Source organism: Phyllobates terribilis, unplaced genomic scaffold, assembly GCF_046119375.1.
Source record: "Phyllobates terribilis strain yellow unplaced genomic scaffold, ASM4611937v1 Scaffold_1__5_contigs__length_1240528914, whole genome shotgun sequence".
Lineage (NCBI taxonomy): Eukaryota > Metazoa > Chordata > Amphibia > Anura > Dendrobatidae > Phyllobates > Phyllobates terribilis.
Window position 1 is genome coordinate 974,177,901 of NW_027362761.1, and position 12,217 is coordinate 974,190,117.

At 46.9% G+C, this 12,217-nt stretch overlaps 1 protein-coding gene across 2 annotated transcripts in view; it reads left to right on the forward strand.

The window, feature by feature from the left end:
* Positions 1 to 7,026: 7,026 nt before the first annotated feature.
* Positions 7,027 to 12,217, forward strand: part of ENPP6 (ectonucleotide pyrophosphatase/phosphodiesterase 6) — a 67,940-nt gene continuing 62,749 nt past the window's right edge. Inside the window, exon 1 of one of the 2 annotated variants that reach the window (XM_073642772.1) lies at positions 7,027 to 7,352. In XM_073642772.1, the coding sequence (XP_073498873.1) occupies positions 7,112 to 7,352 (241 nt within the window). In that variant the 5' untranslated portion in view covers positions 7,027 to 7,111. The remainder of the gene's footprint in view (positions 7,353 to 12,217) is intronic. The other variant, XM_073642778.1, reaches the window with a different exon arrangement.

The following is a 12,217-nucleotide window of genomic DNA, read 5'->3' on the forward strand; positions in this document are numbered from 1 at the left end:
GGTCTCATGGCAATCCTGCCCCCAACGGAGCACCTCACCGGATTGCCAATTCAGAATGGGTTCATGTCTCTGTAGCCAGGGTAGACCTAGCAAAAGGGAGTGAGAGAGTCCGGATAGCACATGGAAGGAGATCCTCTCCGAGTGCAACATTCCTACCTGAAGGGTTACAGGCTCTGTGACGAGCAAGATGGTCACCAGAAGGAGTCTTCCATCCACGGAAGCGACTGCCAATGGTTCAGCCAGAGGTTTGGTGGGAATCTGATGCTTCTCTACAAGGGACTGAGAAATGAGATTCCCAGTAGCTCCAGAATCCAGGTGGGCGGTTTCAAAGAAGCGGTTCTCACCACAGGAAATAGAAACAGATAGAGTCAAGAACGGAGAGGATTCCGAGTCGTCCTTGACACTGGCATTTCCCGGCTTCTCTGGGCAGGAACGGATCAGATGCTCCTTATTACCACAGTAGAAACAGCTCCCCTCAGCACGGCGTGTTTCTTGGCGAGACTTGACCATCTTGGTCTGGTCGATCTGCATGGGTTCGGGCGAGCGTGCCCGGGGATTTGCTGGTTGGGAGGCAGGTTTCTGGAAAACAGGAGCAAGACGAGGAAATCTTCTCTCCTGGGTAGTCTCCTTAGCTCGTTCCAGGAAACGGATGTCAATCCGGGTAGCTAATGACACCAGGTCATCCAGGGTGGTAGGAATGTCCCAGCCGACTAGCTCGTCCTTGATCTGTCCAGAAAGACCCTCCCAGAAGGTGGACACCAGGGCCTCGTTGTTCCAGGCAAGCTCAGAAGCGAGGGTACGAAACTGTATGGCATACTGGCCCACGGTGAGACTCCCTTGGCGGAGACGGAGCAGTAGAAGTCCTTCGTCCGGGCTCAGCGTAGACCCTCCGGAAGGCAGTGAGGAAAGCTAGAAGGTCGGACACCAGGGGATCCCCTCTCTCCCATAGAGGGTTTCGCCATGCCAATGCTTCCCCGGTGAGGTGAGACATGATGAACGCCACCTTGGCCCGGTCGGAGGGAAACTGATGTGCCAGTAGTTCAAAGTGCAGCGTGCACTGGTTCAGAAAACCCCGACATAAGACGGGGTCACCCCCAAAACGATGAAGCGCAGAGAGCCGGGGTCCTGAGTTGGATGCCCTGGCACTGGTAGGCAGAGGCGCCGTCGGAGTGGGTGTCGCTCGGCTCGAGGCGAACACTGGTGGGACGGACAGCGTATCCAGGTGAGAATTGACAGACCGCAGGTAGGTCAGGATGGTTTCCTGTTCGGATCTCTGACGAGAAACCTCCTGGTACAGGTCAACAAGTGAAGGAGCCTGGGGGCCACCGGGTTCCATGGCCCGTGCAAACTGTTACGGATCCGGGTGGTGCAACCTCTGTGCTGCGGTGCAAGGAGGGACCAGAGGGGCGTAGCTAGGTATCAACTCGGACTGACCAAGGTCGCACGGCTGCTCAATCGACTCCGTGAACCAGGGAAGGACCGAGCAGAGGGACCAGGTGGTACTTTGGACCAGTCTGGTCCAGCAGGTGACTCCCACGGGTCAGAAGGCAGGGACTGACCGGTACAGCAGATGAGCACGGCAGGCAGGCTGACGGGTGATCCGGGAAGACGGACTGGCAGACACCACGGGTAACTGTCAGGAGCCTCCAGGTAGGCTGGCTGGTAGGCACAGCAGGTAACTGGTACGTTCTCCAGGTAGACAGGCTAGCCTGGCCCATAGACAGACTGACGGGTTTGGACCATAGGCAGACCGTCGGGCTGGAGAGTGTACTTGGCTGGCGGAGACAGGGAGACAGGCTGGCGGACTGGACTGGTAGTCAGGCTGGTGGGCTGGACTGGAAGTCAGGCTGGCGGACTGGACTGGTAGTCAGGCTGGTGGACTGGACTGGTAGTCAGGCTGGCGGACTAGACTGGTAGTCAGGCTGACGGACTGGACTGGTAGTCAGACTAGCAGTGGGACCTGAGGGCTGAAGCAGAGTTTAGAACACAGAGCTACAACCTTGCACCGGCACCTCCATTTTGGAGGAGGTGCCTTTTATATGAGAGGTCCTCCGGCCATTGGACGGGGCGCGCGGCCCCTTTAAGAGGGAGGGAGCGCGCGCCTCCTAAGCACAGTGCTCGGGAAGCTGCGCGCGCCAGCACCGGCAGCAGGAGGGCCGGAAGACGCCGTGCCATTAGCGCGGCGGTAAAGGGGGCAGCGTCTCCTCCTGTCAGGGGGCAGAGACGCCGATGCTACAAACAGGGATATACACTGCTCAAAAAAATAAAGGGAGCACTCAAATAACACATCCCAGATCTGAATGAATGATATTTTCTCATTGAATACTTTGTTCTGTACAAAGCTGAATGTGCTGACAACAAAATCACGCAAAAATCATCAATGGAAATCAAATTTATTAACCAATGGAGGCCTGGATTTGGAGTCACCCCCAAAATTAAAGTGGAAAAACACACTACAGGCTGATCCAACTTTGATGTAATGTCCTTAAAACAAGTCAAAATGAGGCTCAGTATTGTGTGTGACCTCCACGTGCCTGTATGACCTCCCTACAACGCCTGGGCATGCTCCTGATGAGGTTGCAGTTGGTCTCCTGTGGGATCTCTTCCCAGACCTAGACCTAGACTAAAGCATCCGCCAACTCCTGGACAGTGTGGTGCAACGTGACGTTGGTGGAGCGAGACATGATGTCCCAGATGTGCTCAATCGGATTCAGGTCTGGGGAATGGGCGGGCCAGTCCATAGCTTCAATGCCTTCATCTTGCAGGAACTGCTGACACACTCCAGGCACATGAGGTCTGGCATTGTCCTGCATTAGTAGGAACCCAGGGCTAACCGCACCAGCATATGGTCTCACAAGGGGTCTGAGGATGAGTGCTGTGCGGCCCTCCAAAGAAATGCCACCCCACACCATTACTGACCCACTTCCAAACCGATCATGCTGAAGGATGTTGCAGGCAGCAGATCGCTCTCCACGGCGTCTCCAGACTCTGTCACATCTGTCACACAGTATGAACCTGCTTTCATCTGTGAAGAGCACAGGGCGCCAGTGGCGACTTTGCCAATCCTGTTGTTCTGTGGCAAATACCAAGCATCCTGCACCATGTTGGGCTGTGAGCACAACCCCCATCTGTGGACGTCAGGCCCTCATACCACCCTCATGGAGTCGGTTTCTAACCGTTTGTGCAGACACATGTGACGCGCTCCCTGGGCCTGTGCTGTGCAGGGGATACCCGGAGCCGGATCGCTGGGGGTTGTAGTCTCCATGGCTGTGACCTGGTCCGTGCCCAGGGCGGTCAAACCAGTGACAGTCTGAGTGTGATAAATGTCCGACTACGCCACCCGTGGATTGCGGTAAGTGGGGACCGCCGCTGCGCTGCAGACCGCTGAGGCTGATGTGGTATGCGCAGCCTAGTATGGGATAACTCCCCACAGGAGGAGTATAGCCTCAGGGCAGCTAGGATGGATGATGGGAGTGATGGTGTGAGCGTCCCAGTACTGATGGTGCTGGAGCGGCGATGAAACACAGAGACGTGTGGTTGCAGTTTCCAATGCTTTACTCACAGTTGTTATTCGTGTCAATCCTGCAGGCGATGACTGCCCAAGCCGTGCTGCGTCCACCAGGCAAGGGGCTCGACCAACTCCCAGGCAATTCCAGAGCGTGGCACAGGGCTCCCTTCTCTTCCCTTCTCTGGCCGTCCTCACCAGTGACCCACCTTTGTCCAGCTCCCTCGGGCCTTCTCTTGGCGAAACCTATCTCCAGTTTCCCTGACCCTATGTGGTCACAACCTCCGGTCTTTGGCTGAGGAATCTGTTGCCTCCACCAATTTGGGTTCCGGTACCCTGCTCTGCCAACCCTTCACCCGCAATCTCCTGGGCCTATGGGGTTCCTTCTTCTCTCGTGTCTCTGGGCCTTTCTTAATGTTCTGTTCCTTGTTTCCTTTCTCTTCTGTTCCTGTTCTCTCTGTTGTTTCTTGCCTCTACTCCAGGCCCGCCTCATGGAGCTGGGCCCAGACTGAGCCACAGCTCCCTGTCAGCCCTCTCTGGCTGAACTCCACTCTGAACTCACTGAACAGACTCCTCTATCTAAGATGGTGCCCACCTTATATACCTCCTTCTAACACCCGAGCCCAGGTGACTAGCAACCAATGGGCTCCTACCTATGCCCAGAGACCCACCCCTATCTGCTCCTACACCACTGGGTTTTCCTTCCCCTCCCCACTCCAGACAGGGACAGATGCTGTCGTGCCTGCACTCCTGTCTCGTGGGAGCACCGTTGACCTGTCCCTCGAAAATGGGGTGTGTGTGGTGCATGCAGCCTAACGAGTCCTGGTCCACACTCCATCCTTACCCGGGAGTGGAATATCACACCTCTGGTTTGAGGTGCAATACCCCTGTAGCAGCCGAGCCCTCGGGTGCTACACATGCACATTTGTGGCCAGCTGGAGGTCATTTTACAGGGCTCTGGCAGTGCTCCTCCTGTTCCTCCTTGTACAAAGGCGGAGGTAGAGGTCCTGCTGCTGGGTTGTTGCCCTCCTACGGCCCCCTCCACATCTCCTGGTGTACTGGCCTGTCTCCTGGTAGCGCCTCCAGCCTCTGGACACTACGCTGACAGACTCAGCAAACCTTCTTGCCACAGCTCGCATTGATGTGCCATCCTGGATGAGCTGCACTACCTGAGCGGACTGTAGAGTCCGTCTCATGCTACCATGAGTGTGAAAGCACAAACAACATTTAAAATTGACCAAAACGTAAGCCAGAAAGCATTGGTACTGAGATGTGGTCTGTGGTCCCCACCTGCAGAGACCCTCCTTTATTGAGTGTGTCTTGATAATTGCCAATAATTCCCATCTATTGTCTATTCCATTTGCACAACAGCATGTGAAATTGATTGTCAATCAGTGTTGCTTCCTAAGTGGACAGTTTTATTTCACAGAAGTTTGATTTACTTGGAGTTATATTCTATTGTTTAAGTGTTCCCTTTATTTTTTGAGCAGTGCATTATATTCCCTGTGCTTGGTATGTGGGGAATGAACATGAAATATACAGGTGCTTCTCACAAAATTAGAATATCATCAAAAAGTTATTTTATTTCAGTTCTTCAATACAAAAAGTGAAACTCATATATTATATAGAGTCATTACAAACAAAGTGATCTATTTCAAGTGTTTATTTCTGTTAATGTTGATGATTATGACTTACAGCCAATGAAAACACAAAAGTCATTATCTCATTAGAAATACTAATAAATAATAAATTAGAATACTTTATAACACCAGCGTGAAAAATTATTTTAAAATCCAAAATGTTGGCCTACTGAAATGTATGTTCAGTAAATGCACTCAATACTTGGTCGGGGCTCCTTTTGCATCAATTACTGCATCAATATGGCGTGGCATGGAGGCGATCAGCCTGTGGCTCTGCTGAGGTGTTATGGAAGCCCAAGTTGCTTTGATAAACAGAAAAGGGCTGCAGCGTGAAGGGGTTAAGATTTTAGTCTGCGGGAATTTTTGCCCATTCATCAAGAAAAGCATTTAGGAGGTAAGAAATTGATGTTGGACAAGAGGGCCTGGCTCACTATCTTAGTTCTAGTTCATCCCAAAAGTGTTCGATGGGATTGAGGTCATGCGTCTGTCATGTTCTTCCACACCAAACTCACTCACCCCACCACGACTTTATGGACCTTACTTTGAGCACTGAGGCTCAGTCATCCTGGAACAGAAAAGGACCTTCACTAAACTGTTCCCACAAAGTTAGAAGTATAAAATTGTCCAAAATTTCTTGTTTTGGTGAAGCATTAAGATTTCTCTTAACTGGAACTAAGGAGCCTAGGCTACACACTGAAAAACAAGACCTTAGCATTATCCCCCCTCCACTTTACAGTTGGCAGTCAGTCAGACACACATTCACCAGTTCTAAACCCCATCAGATTGCCAGATAGTGAAATGTGTTTCCGCTCTCCACAGAGCACGTTTCTATTGCTCCAGGGTCAAGAGGTGGCAGCTTTACACCATCATGATTTGTGATAATGTAGTGAGCTGGCCGGCTCTGGCTGTTCTGTGATAATTGATATAGAGCCTGTTACAGAAGTGATTACACAGGATGATGTTGCCACCTTGTGGCCAGAGGTTGCACCTGCGCAGGGTGTGATGACAGAGAAAAAGACTGAGCCTCCTGTGTCCCGCCCTAGAGAGTCACGTGACCAAAGTGGGAAGCAGGAAAAAGTGCGCGTAGAGTCTGCTGTGGTCTGTGAAAAGAGCCAGGACGGTGTGCAGGCCCTCGTGTGTGGCGCAGGAGAGACTCTCAACGTGATTTCTTTTATCTGACACCTTATCCTCGGAGCCTTCCCCAGCTTCTGCACTGCTGAAGGATTCAGCTGTTACACTCCCTGCTACTGGAGTGTGGACTACATAAGGGGACCCACCGGAGCTTCTATCCGGATCAGAGAGACTGTAAGCGGGACCTCTGGCGAGAGGCCGAAGTATACCTTCCTTTCTTTCCGCGAATTCTGCTGTTCCTGTTTTTTTTTCCGGCTGGGACGCCCTCCTGCAAAGACAGACAGGCCTGCGACGTGGGACACATCCTTCTGGAGTAAAGGACTGGTAACGTGTGAGTAGGGACAGTGAGGGTCAGCTTATCAGTACACGTTATTACTGTGCATATTTACGGTTGTCATTTATTGTTTTTCTTTGCTGTGTTAAAAATGTATACGAGTAAAGATACTGTTATCAAGATAGAGTCTGTGTGTGGGGATCTTGCTGGGCCAGATCATAGATACCAATGCGCGGCCTTGCCTGCGGTCACTTCAATAAGGCTACCATGCAGTTGCTCAGCAATGGAAACTCGTGGAATGAGTGTCCCGGCATTCAGTTTTTACGTAGTTTCTGGACTCCTATTGTCTATTTTACCATTCCGTGAAGCAATGCTGTGTGATATGCAAAGCTTGTCAGAAGTCTCCTGTATCACAAAGGGTTACACATTGTAGTATCAGACATGTGTGAGGGCTTCTGCTGAGTCAAAGTCAGGCCCATCCCTTTCTGCAGAGCAGCCTAACTCTCTTCTCTGATTCAGTGACCAGCAGCACTGACATTGGGGAAACATCCAGCTACAGCCATGGTCCCATACAGATCCCTCTCTGTCCTGCTGCTCACCCTAAGTCTGGCCGCCCCATCCACAGCGAGCAACAAACTTTTACTGTTTCTGATCGATGGCTTCAGATATGATTATATTAATGAGAAAGAACTTGAAGTGCTTCCTGGCTTTAAAAAGTTTGTACAGAGTGGAGTCAAGGTGGATTATATGACCCCAGACTTCCCGAGCCTCTCCTATCCCAACTACTACACTCTCATGACAGGTGGGTGCTGCGTCTTGTAGTATTTGCGCGGACTGGTAATTTTATCAATACTAGATTCAATATAATACATATTGAAAAGGCTCTGTTCATTCTTGGATTATTTCAGGTTTTCTGATGTATTTGACTGCAAGAAAAGTGCAGTCTGCAGCTCTATTCTTGCTATCAAGTAGCCGAACTTACATGGACACTATTAAAGCTATTAGCGATTCATTGTTATTTTATTTTTTTAATGGATCTGCCATGGCAAAACAGCATCTTTAAAAACATAATCAATACTTTAATTTTCCTATTTCCAAACTCCAGCTTAGTAGATATTAAGAAAATACAGAATTTACGTCATGCAATGCGTAAAATTCATGTTTTTGTTTTTGTCACGGCTGTTACATTTTTTCAAAAGTTGTTGATTTTGTTGCGATTCTGTGAAAATTTTGGCAAAACTTTGCTTGAATAGACCTCAACCAATGTTTTGTAACAAAGGTTTCTTGTGTATTTTTCTTCATTGAAAAGAGTCCATTGGGAATATTGATAATGTTCTTGTAAGCTAGTGGTACGCTGTATAGTAAAGCAGCTAGAAATTCCTGATCGATATCTTGTATATTTGTGGTAACGTGATATCTTCTATGTGTTAATCTAAATATGGAAGATAATCTAGTAAGAATATATTCCCACATGGCAGATTTGTGTCAGAAATCCCATTTATCTGATTGGGGCTGGCACAAATCCAGCACATGCCACAGACATGTTCAGATTCTGTTTTAAGGCTATATGTAGATTTTGATCTAATACCACCATTTTTGCCACATGGCTGAGAATGCATGGAAAAATAGCAATCGGTTGCACTATGAATTGCGATGGTTTTACCCATTCTTGCCGCGAAACTGTGAGGATTTACAGTAAACTGCTTGCGTTATTGTTGACTGCTGGGGAAAAACCTCTACTTATGAATATACCCATAAGGGTATATGCACGCGGCATCTTTTTCAGGCATATTCCTCCCAGAATCCGCTTGAAAAAGTGTCTAAGAAGCGACTCATAACATGAAAATGTTCCATTTTAGGTCACTTCTTTTAACTGCTTTGGGGTTTGGAAACCCCAAACAGATTACAGTGAAAGCCTCCGGAGCTGCCACAAGAATGCTGCAAAGTCACCGTGGGAAAATGACATCCGGTGATTTACTGAAGTGGCATTGCCTGAAAAAACTCAGCAGCTGCATTGGTGTCTAAATGATGCCATGTGCTCATATCCTAAGGGTATTTTAGCAGTTTTTTGAGGGTTTTTTTGGAACTCAAAGACTTGAGTTCATGCTTGGTTTCCTCTCCAAAAACTTAGTAAATAGACTAAGTGTGCACATGCCCATTCAGGCGTCAGTTTTTCTTTGGCGAGTTCTGTGTTTTTCACGGATATAACTTGTAACTAATTTAGACTTTGGAGCTGTTCACATGTCCGTGTATTTTGCTGACTGAGTGGTCTGCACAAAATCACGAAGAATTGTCTGATTTTTGATCCGAGACTCAATCTCGTCAATGCAAACCTATGGGCCCATAGAAAAATCCAACAGCACTCCACGGACTATTTGGTAAGAGAGTGTTGAAAAATCTCCATCCTTTTTTTTTGTGTAATTCGAGAAAAAATGGTGAAAATCTTACCTAAATCTGATGGTAAAAAAACAGATACTTAGACCAAACTCTGATGAAAAAACACTGATGAAACTCGTTCCGATTTTCTATTACGAGACAATCACTAATGTCTGAATGAGTCAGTTTTTCATGTACGAGTGTTATCCTTTTGAGTTCCATTTCTCTGCTCTGCTTTAGGATCTGAGAAACAGAATTCATGTGGATGCAAACTAAAATAGAAGAGCCCCAAAGACAATAATGGAGCTGTCTTGTTTCCAATTTTTCTCATCTGTTTTGAATGGAATGAAAATGCTGCATGCTGTACTTTGTGTTCTGTTTAAAAATTAATGCAAAACATAAACCAATTTCATCTGTTTTTAATGGAGCATCACCCATCAGACATGCAGGAATGGTTCCATTAAATTAAATGTGTCCATGCGCTGCTTTTAAAATGGATAGCACATAGATGAGAAATACTATTGTGGGAATATGTCCTTATGAGGCCTTAACTTATGTCTGGCATTTTATTGTGGAGAGTTTTTTCAACATGTTTTGGGTGTCTTTTTACCGTCATTTTTCAGATTTTTTTTAACATTTAACAATGAAGAAAATGTTTAGCATTTTTTTTTTAAGTAAAAATGTTGACAATACGCTCAAAAAGACACTTAAATGACTTTTCAATGACTTCTATTGTAAAGTATTAAACTCCTTCTTATTGAAAAACGGCAAAAGAATATACTGTATGTGTCACTTCTTTAAAATACTTGGTGTCTTTGAAAGTCTGAAGTATTTAAAAGACGCTCAAAAGCTTAATATAAAGTCGTTTTCCCGTACAAATTAATAGGCTATGTGCCCACGTTGCGGACCTGAAGCATATTTTTTAAGCTTCTCCCTGGCGGGAAAATCGCATGCGGATATTACATGCGGTTTTCCCGCCAGGTAGAAGCGTTTGTGAGGCGTCTTTGCATGCATTTCCGCATGCGGGTTATCAAGCACTTCTCCAAGCATCACTTGGAAAAGTGCTTGACAACTTGTTCAGAATGGTAAAAAATAAAAAAATAAACTTTATACTCACCTTCTGATGCATTCTCTGCCCCGTCCGGAGGCTTGAGCGGCTCACGCTGTTGTGTGCAGGACCTGCGGTGACGTCATTGAGTCATGTGGTGGGTCACATGACTCAATGACGTGGCAGGTCCTTCAGACAACAGCGCGACGGAGGGAAAATATCAGAAGATAAGTATAAACTTTATTTTATTCTTTTTTTTACAGGTTCTTTGGTACCCAGGTCTGGATGAGAGTCTCCTCTCATCCAGACTTGGGTACCATCCGCACATTGATTCCGCTGCGCTTCCGCAAAAATAATGAACATGCTGCGGATTTTTGACCGCAGCATATACGCTGCGGAAAAATCCGCAGCATGGGCATTGACATTGTGGAATGCCATTGGGGACCATGGGGTGCGGATATACATGCGTTTTTCAAGCGTTTACGCTGCGGAAATTCCGCAGCATATACGCTTGAAAAATGCTACGTGGGCACACAGCCTTTGATTGTTTTGTTAGCACTTTTTTTACTCCATTTTTTTTTCTTTTTGAGCAGCTCAGCTAAACAAAAGCGGATAATGATGCACTATGAACACTCCTGTGGACGACCATTGAGTTAGCTGATGTGAGGCATTACAGAAGCGCTTATTTAAAAGAACGTTATGAAAGTTTATACATTTTTTTTCCTCAGTATATCTGTAATATACAAGGGGATCTGGTATTTCCACTGCTTGGAAACTGCAGACTTGCACAGAACTTTCTAGGCATGATGACGGTGATGAGCTATCCCCCCTTATGTAAGGCTGTGCCCACGATGCAGAAATGCTTCCGGATTTTCTCCTGAGCGTTTCTGCATCTCCCTGGCAGAAAAAACACATGCGGATTGTACATGCGGATTGTACATGCGTTTTTCCTGCCAGGGACATGCGGATGTGAAGTGTTCTTCACATGCATTTCCGCATGCGTGTTGACAAGCGCTTTCCAAGCGATTTTAGCATCACTTGGAAAGTGCTTGACAACTTGGTCACACTATATAAATCCATGCAACCAGCATGGATTTATATAGTGTGTCCGAAAGAATGTTAAAAAATAAAAAAATAAATATCATAATTACCTTCTGATGGCCCCAGAGTCTCTATTCGATGCGTCTCGGCTTGCCGGCCGCTCGCGGTACACTGAAGGACCTGCTGACATCAGCGGTCGCGTGACCCGTCACATGACTAAATGACGTCAGCGCAGGTCCTTGAGTCCACTGCGATCTGCCGACAAGCCAAGACAAGCACATCGGGGGCCATCAGAAGGTAAGTATAATGTTTATTTTTTATTCTTTTTTTTACAGATTCTATGATACCTGGGTCCGGAGGACTATCCGCACATTGAAACACATGGAATGCGCATGTACAGATCCAGTGATGCGGATTCCATGAGTTCCAATGCAAGTCAATGTCGGCGAAAACGCTGCGCTTCCGCAAAATAATTGGTAGTTCTGCGTTTTTTTCCGCAATGATAATCCGCAGCGGAAATTTCTGCAGCATGTGCACAGCACATGGGGATTATCATTGGGGAACATGGCAGGCCTTCTACCATGCGTCTTTTAAGTGTTTCTGCAGCGGAATTGCCGCTGCGGAAACGCTTGAAAACACATCGTGGGCACACAGCCTAATAGTGAAGACACTGTTAAATGATAACACATGTGTGGCTGCCTGACTTCTCCACATCTGAATTGAATTCCAGGAATGCATTGTATACACAAGCCAAATAATCCATCTCTGGGCTGACCCCTAACAACCAACTTTCCATTCTTTGCATTTCACCAAAAAAGGCTTTGTATGAGGGTTAAATACAAATCTACCATCAAATTACAAAAAATAAGGACAACTAAACCCCACTGTTGCCTTATGAACAATCCATGATTGAGATAACCTATGGCAACACATAAAGGATATCGTTGATACTGTTGCAGAGGAGATACCTCCTGGTGAATTGACTTGCTTTATAACATGAAAATAGTATTATATGCTACGCCATGTGATATAATATGCAATGTTAGAGTATGCTCACATGGCGTTTTTTGCGCTGGTCTGCTCTGAAGAACGCCTGAAAAAAAAACGATTAGAAAATACTTGAAAGACAACCTTGTAGTTTATATGTTCTGGCTTTTGAACGTTTTTTTTTTTTTTTCATTTCAAGTTTACAAAACGGCAAG